The sequence below is a fragment of the Sinocyclocheilus anshuiensis genome, unplaced genomic scaffold, assembly GCF_001515605.1.
Source record: "Sinocyclocheilus anshuiensis isolate Anshui unplaced genomic scaffold, SAMN03320099.WGS_v1.1 scaffold1804, whole genome shotgun sequence".
NCBI lineage: Eukaryota > Metazoa > Chordata > Actinopteri > Cypriniformes > Cyprinidae > Sinocyclocheilus > Sinocyclocheilus anshuiensis.
The window spans coordinates 176,905-191,926 of NW_015555844.1; the positions used below are offsets into that span (position 1 = coordinate 176,905).

General features: G+C 34.6%; 1 protein-coding gene across 1 annotated transcript in view; it reads right to left on the reverse strand.

Annotated features, from left to right (window-relative positions):
* Positions 1 to 15,022, reverse strand: part of LOC107675594 (protein arginine N-methyltransferase 3-like) — a 67,026-nt gene that overhangs the window by 40,171 nt on the left and 11,833 nt on the right. The window contains exon 9 of the mRNA XM_016470000.1: positions 1,360 to 1,438. Coding sequence (XP_016325486.1) covers positions 1,360 to 1,438 — 79 coding nt within the window. The remainder of the gene's footprint in view (positions 1 to 1,359; positions 1,439 to 15,022) is intronic.

The following is a 15,022-nucleotide window of genomic DNA, read 5'->3' on the forward strand; positions in this document are numbered from 1 at the left end:
TTCCATTCTATGGCACCTTTAATTGTTTCTATACTGTCTAGATACTGTAGACAGACAGACAGACAGACAGACGGACAGAAATAGTATTTATTATATGTGTGATGATTAATATAAATAAAAAAATTCTTCACCTGATTAAAAAAGTTTTGCTGCAATTTTACATATATATATATATATATATATATATATATATATATGTATATATATGTGTTAATATAAAACATGTACCATATGCAGGACATTAAAGATTTGTTTTGATGCCACCTTTTTGAAACCAATGTAAAACATACGTACATAAAATAAATTACATAAAATAATCTATAATATGTAAAATCCCAGACCTGTGTGGTCTGATTCACAAACTAATTCCATCCATGAATATATATTAATTATATATAGAATCTTGAAAAATATATTGTTCCTATATTTGTTTTTTAATTTATTTATTTTATTTTAAAAATTTTATTTTATTTTTACTTATTTATTTATTTTATATATAGATTTATTAGTTCACCCAAAAATTCTGTCATTAATTACTTACCCTCATACGTAAACAATGTATGCTGTTCTGTGTCAGCAGCACCATACAGATACGCTGTTTACGTTGTTTACGCTTTGATCTGAACGTAAACAACTTATCCGCGTACATACGTTGCATACGTTGTTTACGTATGTGATACTCTCCAAAATGGCACTATAGGGTGGAGACGAATTGTTGAATTAAGTTGTTATTTTTGTTTTCTTTGTGCACAAAAAGTATTCTCGTAGCTTCGTAAAATTACATTTGAACCACTGATGTCACATTATTTTAATGATCTCCTTGCTATTCTGAGCCTTGATCGTGTAAGGATCCTTGCTGTCTATGGGAGGGTCAGATGGATCTCGGAATGCATTAAAAATATCTTAAATAGTTTTTTCCGAAGATGAACGGGGGTCTTACGGGTTTGGATCAACATGAGGGTGAGTAATTAATTTTTGGGTGAACTATCCCTTTAAGGCACATTAACACGCCTCCACATTTTCAATGGTCATGGTCAGGATAAAGGGGGAGGCAAAACAATGTTCAACACTACACCATTTTCATAATAACACCTCCTTAAAATGTCCCTGCAGGGGAAACAAACACACACGTTGACTCATCGTTCATTGTTTCGAACAGATTCAGTCTGTATGAAATCCTCCTATTAAAATAAATGAAGTCTGTTTGATAGACCTTGAAAATAAAAGCCCACAATGAGAGATGGGCTCACTGTGTTCCATCAGTAAAAAAAACTATTAGTAGGTCTGGCCAAGGACCTCCCAGATACCCCTAATCTCAGAATGAGAAGGTTAAAAGGCTGAAACATGCACGTGACTTACCCAAACCATCTTCTGCGAGGTACCGATCCCTGGCGTACAGCACAGAGTCCAGCATTGACTCAAACAGTAGGAAGTAGCCCTAGAAAAATGACAAAACTGGGGGAAAACGTTTTAAATTTTTTAAGATACATATAAAAGGCCAGAGATTGCATTTAGGTACACTGTAAAACATTATTGTGATTTTAACAGTAAAAGACTATAAAACTGTTACAGTAAAAACTTAACTGGTTAACAGTAAGTTTCTGTACTATATACAGTGAATAACTGTAATAGATCTAACCTTACATTTAATGTAATTTTTATTAAAGAAAATGTTTTATCTTAAAATCAATTTTATACACCATCATTTTCGTTTCTATAACGTGTGAATATATCCCCTTAAAGGTGACTTAATGTAATTTTACAATAAAATTCTGTTAAAATTAAATTTTTTGGAAGTGAAAAAGAACAAGTCATTGTATAATGACACTTCACATTTGATGTTTTTTCATTGAAATAGATTTCTTTTTTTCGTTTTTTCTTATCAGATTTGTACATTAGGGTTTTATCTTGCATCTAATGATAAATTAATGTTTATTTAATTAATGCATTAATTTAGCATCATGGATGTTACGATGATGGTGTTTAGTATTTGTGTGAATGACACTATGCACCTTTTATATATTAGTATTTAGCTTCTCAGCTTGTGGAAAAGCTGCTTGTGATGAGCATTGTCATTTTTGCTGTCAGCAGTGGTACAAGGCAGATGGTTGGTATATTAACATTATATCAATTAATGATATGTGAATTTTTTTTTTTTTTTTTTTACTGTAAATGTAAGTTAAATCTGTAAAACCTAAAATGTTGCTACCATATTTTTATGGTACATTTCTGCCGGTATTTTACCGTAAATGTCACAGGTTTTTTTTGTTGGTGTTTTTTTTTTTATTGGAAACAGTATGGAAACAGACGCTAAGAAAAAGCACGTCATACTACTTCTTTCTTCTTCTGTTCAAAGGCCGTTTGCATACTTGGTTCATATCGCCACCTAACTGGTGATTGTGTAATCATTTTTCTTTTTTTTTTCATTTAATCTTTAATCTTTGAGAATACGAATTATATTGTTTGTTTGATGCTAATAATATAATAAGTAATTTCAGATATGTATTTTTATTATAGAAATAAATTATAGAAAATGCTGATCCATGCTGTGCGAGATGATAATATAAAATGAAATAAATATATATAATATAATAAATTAAACATTACCTTGTCATAATAGTGTTTTATAATTTATACAGATAACTATATATGCCAATAAAAGAAATATAATAACCATATTAGAATAATATATTACTTATATTAGTGCTTTATAATTAAAGTCCCCCGTAGTGAAAATCAAGTTTTTTATGTTGCTTATTTGTCTATGTGGTGTTTTTAATTTGCTTTTAGACAAACCATGTGCCAATCCATTAATCAACACCATTGCTGAGTATTTTCTCCTTAAAACTGTAGTTTCCCAATGGCAGTCCCAGAAACGCGGTTTGAAACAGCCCTCGGTTTGCTACATCACAAAATTCAATAACCAATCATGTCAAGGGATAGATTCCTATCATTAACATATCCCTCTCTCCATTTATACAAACGCGGCGCGCATAGAGATCGCATGCAAAATATTCCAATAGGATTACCAGCACAAAACCAAAAATAAAATACAGCAAAAAACCAATGAAGCCGTGGTTTAATGTGAATTTAGAACCGCTAACTTGAATAATAATCCGCGGCAACAGTGTAAAAGTAGCCCAGAATCAGACCCACCTCTCCCGCATTGAAATAAAATAGAGCAAAAAACCAATGAAGCCGTGGTTTAATGTGAATTTAGAACCGCTAACTTGAATAATAATCCACGGCAACAGTGTAAAAGTAGCCCAGAATCAGACCCACCTCTCCCGCATTGGCGGCCGCACTTCACACACATATGCTCGCGGGCACACTTAATTCTGCGAATTAAGAATCACAAACTTGGCTGCATTCGAGTCTTCAAGGCATTTTGAGGACCCAACATCTTCAAATAAGTAACTTTAATGACTGTTACAGTATCCACTGTAGTTGTCCGCTAGTAAAAGCAGTTTTATCAGTCATTATTCTTGGATGAGGAGGCCCTGGCTGAGTGGAAGCGGGGATAATTTGCATATTCATAGATCTGCATATAGTAAATGAGGTAAGGGTGTAGAGTTACATTCAAGCTATTTTAAGGCATGAGAAAATTATTTTCACAAGAAAAAACATTTAAATATGTAATTTTGATGATCAAAGATGAGTTTTAAGGGATAAAATGTTTGACTACAGTGGGACTTTATATACTATATATATATATATAGGGTATAAAAAAGGTTAGTATACCGTGGCAGCCCTCGAGTGAAGCCCTCGTCGTGTGAAGACCGAAGAGTGTAAAGACATTCGACTCTACCGTGTGATTCCACCGGGCAGGGACACCGGCAAGAGACATAAGTATCACTTTTGATTCATCCTCTTTTCTACACCTTGCTTCAATTCTGTTTCAGTTTATTATGACCAACTGTTCCTATGTGTTTCCATATCCTTACTATTACTACCACTCGCAAACCACGCATCACACACTATAGGCAGTCTGCTAATACACTACTTTCTTTTTCTATTGGTCTCTGGAATTGTCAGTCTGCTTTAAATGACTGGGTAAAAAAAACTTTTTCCGCTGAACACAATATATTTTGTTTTTGAGCAACACACAGAATATTAGGAACAGTAGAATTTGTTTATTTTTTCCTTGATTTGTTTCCTAAAAAGAAGAAAAATAAAGACTGACAACTTTATTTAACCTGTAATCTAACCTTAAATCTGTAATTGCAGTTATTTAATTTTAATTATATAATTCATATACATATCATTTGTTATAATTTAGTTATATAATTTCATACACAAAATTCACTCTATGACAGCAGGAGGCGCTTCTGGAACACCAGATACATCATTTCCTTGGTTACCGCTGTAAACAAAGCAGCGCTGCGCTGAAACACTGCTTTAAAGGTGGGGTAAGCAATTTCTGGCAGCCAATGTTGACATTTGAAATCACCAAAACAAACACGCCCCTACCCCAAAAGGGTCTCGCCCCTAGGTGCGACAAAATACTTTGGAACTCATTATAATCAGTGATGCTGTCTACACCATAATTAATTAATTAATTCATTACATTTATATAGCGCTTTTCTAGGCACTCAAAGTGCTTTACATTGTCAGGGGGTATCTCCTCATTCACCACCAGATATCTATATATACAGTGGGTACGGAAAGTATTCAGACCCCCTTAAATTTTTCACTCTTTGTTATATTGCAGCCATTTGCTAAAATCATTTAAACTTTCCGTACCCACTGTATATGATATAGATATATATACATATCTATGGTCTACACTGGATGCGGCGTGGTGCGACACGACAAATCCCCGACAGAAAACTGCTGCTGCGTTGTATTTATGACGTATTGACACAAATTTCAAATGATTTTCAACGGTCGCTTTGTTGCGTCCAGTGTACTAGACAGACTCGAATCAATTTTCTAAAGCGTTTTTGAAAAATCGTTTACCCCACCTTTAATATGAACTATACAGAGACGAGATGAAAAGAAAATACCACGCACACTTTTCTGAAGACAGTCAGTTCCCCTCAGAAACACCCAAATCAATATTGATATATTATTGAATATTTTCTTCCAATAGTTTGTGCATCATGAACAGTGAGTGATCTGCCTGCTACAGTATTTTTCTCTGTGCGTCCGTCTTCAGCGTCTCTGGCCTCTGTTAACGGGCGTTTACAGACTTCATATTTTCACATAAATGACATTTTGGAAAATGATTGCATTGCAACGCAGTTTGTGCAAGTCCAGAATAGAGACGAGTTGCAATAAGACAAAAAACGTCCGGTTGCCGATCGTGTAAGTTCCAGGGGCAGCTCCTTAAGTTCGGCCATCCAACACACACGTGACTGACCGCTCGCTCGCACCATCAGGAGGAGGGTCGTGTTACTCTCTACACTGCACTCAACCTGAGGGATTCCTACACTTTCCGTCATTGAGGAGACATGAAAAACAGCGCATACCGCAGGAACGGTATAACGGAAAATATTCGTGGTTTTGAAACCGTGAAATTTTCAAATCGCGGTATACCTTGAAACCGGTAATCGGCCCATGCCTAGTCTGCAGTAAACAAAGCAGATTTCATTACATATATTTCTAGTCATTCAAGACTAAAACTCATGGCCCCGACAGAGACGTGGATCAAACCAGAGGACACTGCTACTCCAGCAGCACTCTCCAATAATTTCTCATTTTTCCACACTCCCCGTCTGCCTGGAAGAGGTGGAGGTACTGGTTTGCTTATCTCTAATGATTGGAAATTTATTCCTTTACCTTCTCTGGGTATTAACAGCTCCTTCGAATCACATTCAGTCACTATTAATCTTGTTTAGACACTGTATGCCCCTTGTCTTCCAGGCCAGCCCGTACCCCCCCTTCTGCCCCTTGGCTGTCTGATGTTTTCCGCGAACATCGTTCTAAGCTCAGGGCAGCTGAAAGGGTGTGGCGCAAATAAAAAAAATCCACCTGATCTTAATGTGTATCAGTCACTCCTCTCTTCCTTCTCTGCTAATGTCTCCACTGCTAAAAGGACATACTATCATGGACTCAGGTCAGTAGGTCACGCATGCGCTGATAGCGCTGAAGTAAGCTAACCCTGAAACAGAACCTACTCCAGTGCAGGTTATGTTCAGAGAGTAAGTTACTATGGCTACTTACATACTCTGAAAGTTACCTCCGTTTTTTGAACCGAAAGCTGAGTTTATCCGCTTACTTACCTTAAACATACCCGGGTATGTCATACCTGGAATACCCCCCAGAAGTCATAAAATCATGCAGTTTATTGAGGAGAGATTTACAATATGTGCATTTACATTTAAAAACACAAATGCTAAAAAATATATAGTAATAAAAATGCACAGATTTTTATGTTTAGAATAAATTTATTTTAAATTACAATGTGTAATTAAATACATTTATTTACTTATTTATTTATTTATTTATTTATAGTGTCATCATTCAAAGTTTGTGTTGATGAACCTTAGTTTTCAAGTAAAAATCTGACATTGGGATTACATGAATTTCACATGTTCTCATTTCAATAACGAATGATGTTCGATGGGATAAAATTGCTATTTTATTTGCAAATTGTTTTTGTGATATTTTTGCTAAAAATTAAATATGAAAATAGGATAGAAGCAAGCTCTTTTGACTTGGGACAGTAATCAACTACCTAGAACAGCCTATCAACCACCCATGAGCTTCTGCATGAGCAAACTCCGCTTGCAATATCTTTCAAAAATGTTTCAAGACTAACATTTGGCATTTATTTATTTAGCTCGCATACATTTTCAAACATGCATCCACAAACACAACCAAACCGATATCAAACACGACACCTCTGGATTTATGAGACCTTCAGACTGCACCCTGTTTAAACCTATGCATGGCCACCCAGAATCCCGTTTCACTGCACTGACCCCTCACTGACACTGGTTTTGCATGAGTAGTTGACACGTTATTCTATTTATTCTATTACCGCTCAACTGCAGCTCGACCGCATCTCGCTGGCCTCAATCTGGACAGCAGCACAGACAGCCATGAGTGAAACAAGGCTGCTTCATGCTTACTCAGAGTAATCTAAAACAAAGGCATAATCAATTACAGAAGACAGACATGATGGATGTACCTAGAATGAGGGGTAACATTCTTCATCAACGTGGTCTTCTGCTGTCTAGTTGGTGCAAAAGTTACATGGAAGTCTAAAAGCAAATAAGAACAACAAGATGTTCTTTATCACCAAAGTGTACATGTGTCTTGCATAATGTGTATATTAGTGTGGAATATAACAGCTCTGATGTGCATAAAACACTTTCCTTTAGAAATTTAGTTCTGACCTATTGGTTAAAAAAAAAACATATAATATTTCGATATTTAATAAAGGCTTCCTCCCATGATGATGTATTGAAAATTCTGTTGCTGTAAAAGGTCACATAGGCACTTCTGTTCACATAGGCTGAGGTCAACTGGCCCAGCACCCTCAAAAGCCATGCTGTGACAGCGACTCGTACTGGATCTCTCTGGGTCGTTTTTAAACAGACTTAGCATTAGAGTGATGGCTAAGCTTCTCCATGGTGTAATTTAGAACCCAATTTCACAGGCGGCTGCCTCCACTGCAGTGTGAGAGAGAGACAGACAGAGAGAGAAAGAGAGAGAGAAGAGAGGGTGGATAAGGGGGGGATGTAGTATACAAGCTACCATTCAAAATATTGGGGTCAGCAAGATTTTTTTTTTTAAATAAATTGATACTTTTATTCAGCAAAGGATACATTAAATTATTAAAAATTACAGTAAAGACTTTTTGCAATTTTGTTCTTTTGAACATTCTATTTATAAAATAATTCTAATAAAAAAAGTTTCAAAATTCCCATTAAAAATTTAAGCAGCACAATGACATTGTTTTCAACACTGATAATACGGTTCATTTGGTTTCTTGAACACCAAATCAAATATTAGAATGTTTTCTGAAAGACCATGTGACACTGAAGACCTGAGACTGAAGAGTAATGACTCCAGAAAATTCAGCTTTGCACCAGAAGAATAAATTAAATAAAAAATATGAATTATTAATTTAAAAAAAAATTAAATTACCAACCAAAATTTTGAACAATATGTCTCTGTCTGTCTCTCTTGTCTACCCATGTATCTATCTACCTACCTACCTACCTAATTCCAAGCTACAAGAATAAGTAGCTATATGTAACTGTATTAAAGCTGTAAGGGAAAATATTTTTGATTACACTTTATTTTAAGGTGTCCTTGTTATAGTGTGATTATATATTTAAGTAATATTAATTAACTACACGCACTATATGTTAAGGTTAGGATTTGGGTTTGGCTTAGGGTTACTTGCATGTAATTGTGCATAATTTATTGTTATTATAATAGCAAATACATGTAACGTGTAACAAGGACACTGTAAAATAAAGAGTTAACATATTTTTAAATAGCTATTAAATATAACCTATAATCAGAACTAAAAACTAGAAAAAACTAACATTTTTATACCAGAGTCAAAAACATATTAATGAGAAGTAAATGCCACTGACAACGCAGTACAATGTGACATTAACCGTCGCTGTGTGACATTAACCTTATCGTTACCAAAATGTGCTTAATACAGTACCACTATAGCATTAGTACACCACTACTCATTAAATAAAAGTAGCTTGTTACTAGAAAAGCTACAATGTTTTGAATGCAGTTGAGATTTATTATAGCATTGAAAAAAGTAGTGAACTTATCAGATTTTCTGCTTTTAGCTAGTAGTACCCCAACACTGCTCTGTAATCCTAAAATCAAGTTTTTTTTCTTTTCTCCCACCAAGCATTTAAACATTTATTAGTAGTGAAAGAATTAATCTGTGCAATCACCAGCCTTTTTCATGGTGCGTGGATCCATTGTTTCCCATTATTGTTTGCTGAAAAATAGCCTAAACACTTTTTCTGAAACACATTTTTTAAAGAAATACTTTTATAAGCTGACATCCCACAACGTTTAGTCCAGCAAGCAAAATGTGAGTATTGACAGGGACATCATCTGTGCACGACTAGGTAAATCCCACAGAGAGACGATCCAATAACACACATTGGTGGTAAAAAGAGTCATTGCAACATTAATGGCTGAATGTGGCCAAAATGCAGATCGATTCATTAAGCCATGTGGAGCTGGGGCAGAATTACATGAAAGCAACTAATGAAATGCTAATGAAAATTGGACAGCACATTAAACAAATTACCCCATAAACACACACATACATGAATACTTTTTCAATTTAGATTTGGAGCAGAGAATTCATTATGATATGTAATATAATTACAGTTCACATAACAATAAATTAAATGTGAGGATTCAGATGACTTGTGCAAAAAAAGCGCTTCTCGAACAAAAAGACAAACAATCAAATGCTGAAACACAGGTCGATTAAGTCAAGAGTCTGTTTTAGATCACGCTGCTGTAATCTGTTTCTTGTGAACATCAGAGAATAGTGTTCGTCTGGCCCAGAGTGGCCATCTCTGCTCTATAAACACCTGGCATCAGCACTATTCAACCTCTGCCAACGTCATGAGCATTCAATGAACAATCCTCTCAATTACAGTACAACTATATCAATCCAACTCCCAGGGTCTGTGTAATCTAGCTCTCACTCACTCAATCCCACAAATCCAAAGCCAGAAAAACACTAAACACATAAATGGTTCAAACTACATGGTATAATGAATTTAATGTCTGAATACCCAACTAATCACTTCACAGTGTAATATAGCTACAGTAAATATATACTAATGTCTTAATTACCCCTGCAGTTTTTAACCTTTACACCACTATGGGACAGACTGGGAGAGACATTACAGGAAATAATGTAACCATATCACTTATTAGTCAAATATATATATATACACTTTAAAAAAATTCTGTAGTTTTTACAAAATAATTTTGGCAGCTGTGGTTGCCAGGGATATTAATGGCTTTATATAGGCTTTGCATATATTTGACCATAAAGTAAAACAGTAATATGGTGAAATATTATTACTAATATTATACTATTTTAATATATTTCAAAAATATATTCTATATAATATGTTGATTTGATCAAAAAAAAAAAAACTTATCATCAATGTTAGAACAATGCTGTTGTGCCGCCTTAATATTTTTGTGGAAACTTTGATACTTTTTTAGGATTGTTTTATCAATAGAAAGTTCTAAAGAACGACTTTTTTAGATTTAACCCCATAAGAACATTTTCTCATTAATAGCGCCGTCCCTTAAATATCATGTCAGAGTAAGGACAGGAAAGCTGTGTGCGTTCAGCCGAAAATAATCAGTTAACATCACTGACTGATAACATTGCTTATTTATCTGTTATCATGTATAACATGCAAATAATAATCAGCCTGAATTCCAATATTGGTGCATCCCTAATTAGTACCAAAGTGTGCAATCTTGCTGATGCTTTATGAAAAATCAAGTCAGCTCTGTTACAGCTTGAAAAGAGCACAAGATAAATAAAACCAAGTTTGTGCTTAAAAAAATTAAAAAAGTTTCTACCTCTCCATTTAAAGAAAAAAAATTAAAGGCAAACAAAAAGAGAAAGTTGTGTGCGGGCAACCATTAAAAGACATTAAGATAAATGACCATAACACTACACTAAACGCTATTGTTAATAAAGAATAGTTTGTGAAATAAATCAAAACACCAGGGGCAAAACTGTTTGCTCTGAGTGGATCGAGTGTGAAAGAGCCTGATTTGCATATGAATACAGACGAGTAGTAAATGTACCATATTGTACAGGCATATTCAAATGAGGCAAGCCCCACGTTTCCACGATTAATTTTAGAGGGATAATAGATGCTTGAAAGCTTCATTGTCGGTCGGTGACAGATCCAGGTAAGCACTGTGGGAAAACAAGTTAAATATATCATGGTGTAACATAGAAGAAAAGGGAAACCATGATGGAGTCAAAATCTGGGAATATCAGGAAATGAACAATCCTTTTGCTAAAAGAGCAAGTTTCATTCCAATTGACCTCAACACAACATTAATTTCTTTGTGCTTAATACATATCGTTTAAACAGCAAGTGTATCTGGGTACTTCAGAGTATGTGTATGTTTGTTGGTTTGTTTGTTTGTGTGTGTGTGGCAGGCAGCTGTAGGCTGTGGACGGGTGAGTGATTGCAACTGTCCTCTTCTGCGACAGGTAAGACTGCTATCAAGAGATAATGAGGCCCAAGATGGGATCTGCCATTAATTCAACTTGACCATCACCACACACAGCAGCTCATCGCTTCCCAAATGTGCTAAATATCAAAACACACCTCAAATCAACCTTAAAGGGGTCATATGATGGTTTTTTTAAAGATCATTATTTTGTGTATTTGGTGTAACAGAATATATTGACATGCTTTAATGTTCAAAAAACACATTATTTTTCAAATACTGTACATTAGGAAAACTTGAAATCGCATCATATGACCCCTTTAAGTTGAAAGTTCAAACCGCTATGTTAATTTCGAGGCACCAAACCAGATAAACGGTGACATAAACACGTCATTTAGGATGTTGGGATGATGTAAACAGTTGCTGAGCCAGTTAAAGTTTGTACAACTAACATCAACATCTACAGTGTGCCATATCTGCGTTTGGTGACTTTAGTTAAAGGGACACATTTACGCAACAACATGTCATTATAAACCAGTTCAACAGATGGGTTCTAAAAGTAAAAACAACTCATTTTCTCTATACGGGAAATTGATTTTTTAAATGACAAACCTTTAAAAACAGACCCACTGTGAGCTCCAAATATGTTAATCGATAGTATATGCCTTTGTTTATGCCATCTGTTCGCATTATTCGCATTATCTTGTTTTTAAAATAATCTTAGTGGTGGAAAAACGACATTACCCATGATGCCATACAGAAAATTCCACCACCATTGTGAGCAAATAGCACCAAATATATTGTTTCAAATATATTGTTTCTATAGATATAATCAACAACTTTAAATTAATAGCTTTATATTACCACGTTTTTAATTCGATTATGTTATTCATTTCATGGGGTTTCATGGGATTGTAGTTCTACGAGGTGATTCACCTCGTAGCTGGTTGGTTTGGTTCATAGCTTAGAGGAGAGTTTTTTTTAAATCTCTATGGGGAAAATAAATGAAAAAAATACTGCTTTCATTCTTTCGTTAGTGAAAATTTAAATAAAATATTCAAATAGCATTGTATCCCATTGACTTTTATTGTATGAACAAAAGACACAGGCCTTTTTTTTTTTTTCAAAATATCTTCTTTACGGAAGCCAATTTCCGCCACTGAATAAAAAATAAAAAAGGTAATTGCGACTTTTTATATCACAATTCTGACTTTTTTTCTCGCAATTGCGAGTTTACATCTCGCAATTATGACTTTTTTCTCAAAATTGCGTCATATAAACTCACAATTCTGACTTTTTTCTCAGAATTGCGGGATATAAACTCACAATTGCGAGAAATAGTCAGAATTGCGAGTTATAAAGTCCAGTTCTGAGGAGAAAAAAAGACTGATATGTTCTTAGAACTGCAAGATCGTATCAGGCAATTCTGAGGAAAAAAGTCAGAACTGCAAGATTGTATCAGGCAATTCTGAGAAAAAAAGTTAGAATTGCGAGAAAAAGTCAGAATTGTGGATATAAAAAACAAGCCTGGGGTTACGTGCCTTGAGAGATCAAACCTGCAACCTCTTGTTCTCCAGCCCTGATCTTTAACCACTAGGCTAATGCCAAAGAATTTTGATAGCATCTAAACAAGACCTTTGTCCCCCATCACTGAAGGACACATATCATTAGTTTCCTTTCTTTGCCTAGTTTTCCTTTCCTTCCTGCAAACACACTATATATGCCTAATGTGAAGTGAACTACAACCTGCTAAAGAATTAAAAATTGTAAGAAGTGTTAAAATATCTCAGAGAGTGTCATCCACCTTTTTTTAACTTCTGTCATGGTGAACCTTGCTAATCTAAAATCTAAATTCATTAAAGCAGAGTAGAGGATGTACAAATGTTTTGAGGATCTACCTTTTTAATAACTTTAATGATTTAGCCCAGTCAATTAACGGCTTTTTATTGCTACTACGAGTGCCTTGGAGTAATTCATCTTTTCAGTTGATATTTACCTCTAAATATCCAAAGAGCACCGTTGATTATGAAAGAAGACCAGTGCAGCATTCTTGGCTCCTGTTGTTTAGTTGAAATGAATATTAAAAAAAAAAGACTGATTACAGTCTTGAAAATGCTTTAAGGCATAGTTTGCCCAAAAATTCTGTCACTATTGAATACATTCACTAAAAATGAACAGCAACTATCACTATCAAGCCATATATGAGTAATGAAATGAAAATAAACATTTACATGTAGTTTAAGTTTTTCTGTTTTTATTCGTGTGTTTTTTTCATATAAATAATTTTATTTCCGTTTTAATTTATTTATTTTTTTTCCAATTTCAACATTAGATGAGAAATATTGCCTTGGCAACTAATAATATTAACTAATAATATTGATTAGAAATGTTGCCTTGGCAACTAATTGAAATAAATCATGTTTTTTTATTTTATTTCAATCAACGTAAATGTTTTTTAATAGTTTATTCAACGATAACAACAATGCTTGAAATATAGTGCAGAAGTCATGTGGACTATTTCTATGATGCTTTTAATGGTGCTTTTTTTGGAGTCGACAGCCCTGGTTCCCATTAATGTTCATTGTATGGAAAAAATAATAATTATTAAAAAATAATTTATTCCACAGAATAAAAAAGTCATATGGGGTTGGGATGACAAATAGTGACAGAATCGTAATTTTTGGGTAAACTATCCCTCAAATGCCATATACACCAGCAGACAATTGTAAAGCAGATCTTTTTAACGGTTTTATTCAATTATTTCAAGAGCTGCAAAACATGTTAAAGCTTCCCTCAACTGCCCGATCCTGGATCCTCACGCTTCTTAGGTGTAACCCAGAACTGAAAAGCCATAGCATATGATGTGATGGATCATCCTGTGACAAGCTTTATTTAGCCTTCTCCTAATTCACTTCTCCTCTCCTCCACCTAGCCAGTGGCAGAAGCCATCCCTCTCTTTCTTTTTGCCCCTTGATCTAATCCAGTCTGTTTGTTTTGCTGGGTGTTAAAGTACAGATCAATTGTGTGAGTTATGAAATGACATTACAGCGGCTCAGACCCGTCTCTCCCTGCCAAACGACATCTCGTCCTTCTGAAAATTAATTATAGATTCGTTCTCGCACTTACACGTACACATCCAAACTCAAGACAGCCGAAAAGTAGGACAGTCAACCACCTGGGAGAAACTTTCTCTGACACTCAATAAGACAGAAAATAAAGAGGATGAGACATTTCGGACTATAGGTGCACCAATGTGAGTTTCCAAGAGCCAATTCCGACACTATGGCATTCATTAACTGTACCATTTAATTGAAAAAGTGACAAAAGGTGTTTTTTTTCATGGTAATTGACACTCTGTTTAATGCTGAATAAAGGCAAGCATGTGAAAGCAAAAGATTACCAATGCAAACTTGATTGTGCATGACGTTGTCACATTCAATACTGCATTCTCAGCATTGCCACAGAGGGCGCTATTGCAGGCGTCAGCATCTTTATGGTCACAATATTTATGATCCACTTACTCTTTCTGGTTATGGTGAAGCAACAGTTTAAAGAAAATCTTGCTGACTTGCTGAATGTTTAAAATCAGCTACCTTAAACACACATACGGTACACATCTGGGAAAAAAAACCATTGCTCCTTTGCTGGGTTTTTATAGTTAACTTTGACTAAAACTAAAACAATACAAAAAAATTCTTTACATAGAAAAATTGATTAAAAAATATGTTTTCACTAAATTGTCAAGGCAATATTGCACATTATCATTTAACAACATTAAAATAATAAAAAAATAATAATATATATATATATATATAAAGCAGCACACGGCAGATAGAGTGCAAACCAGTGAAGTAAACAA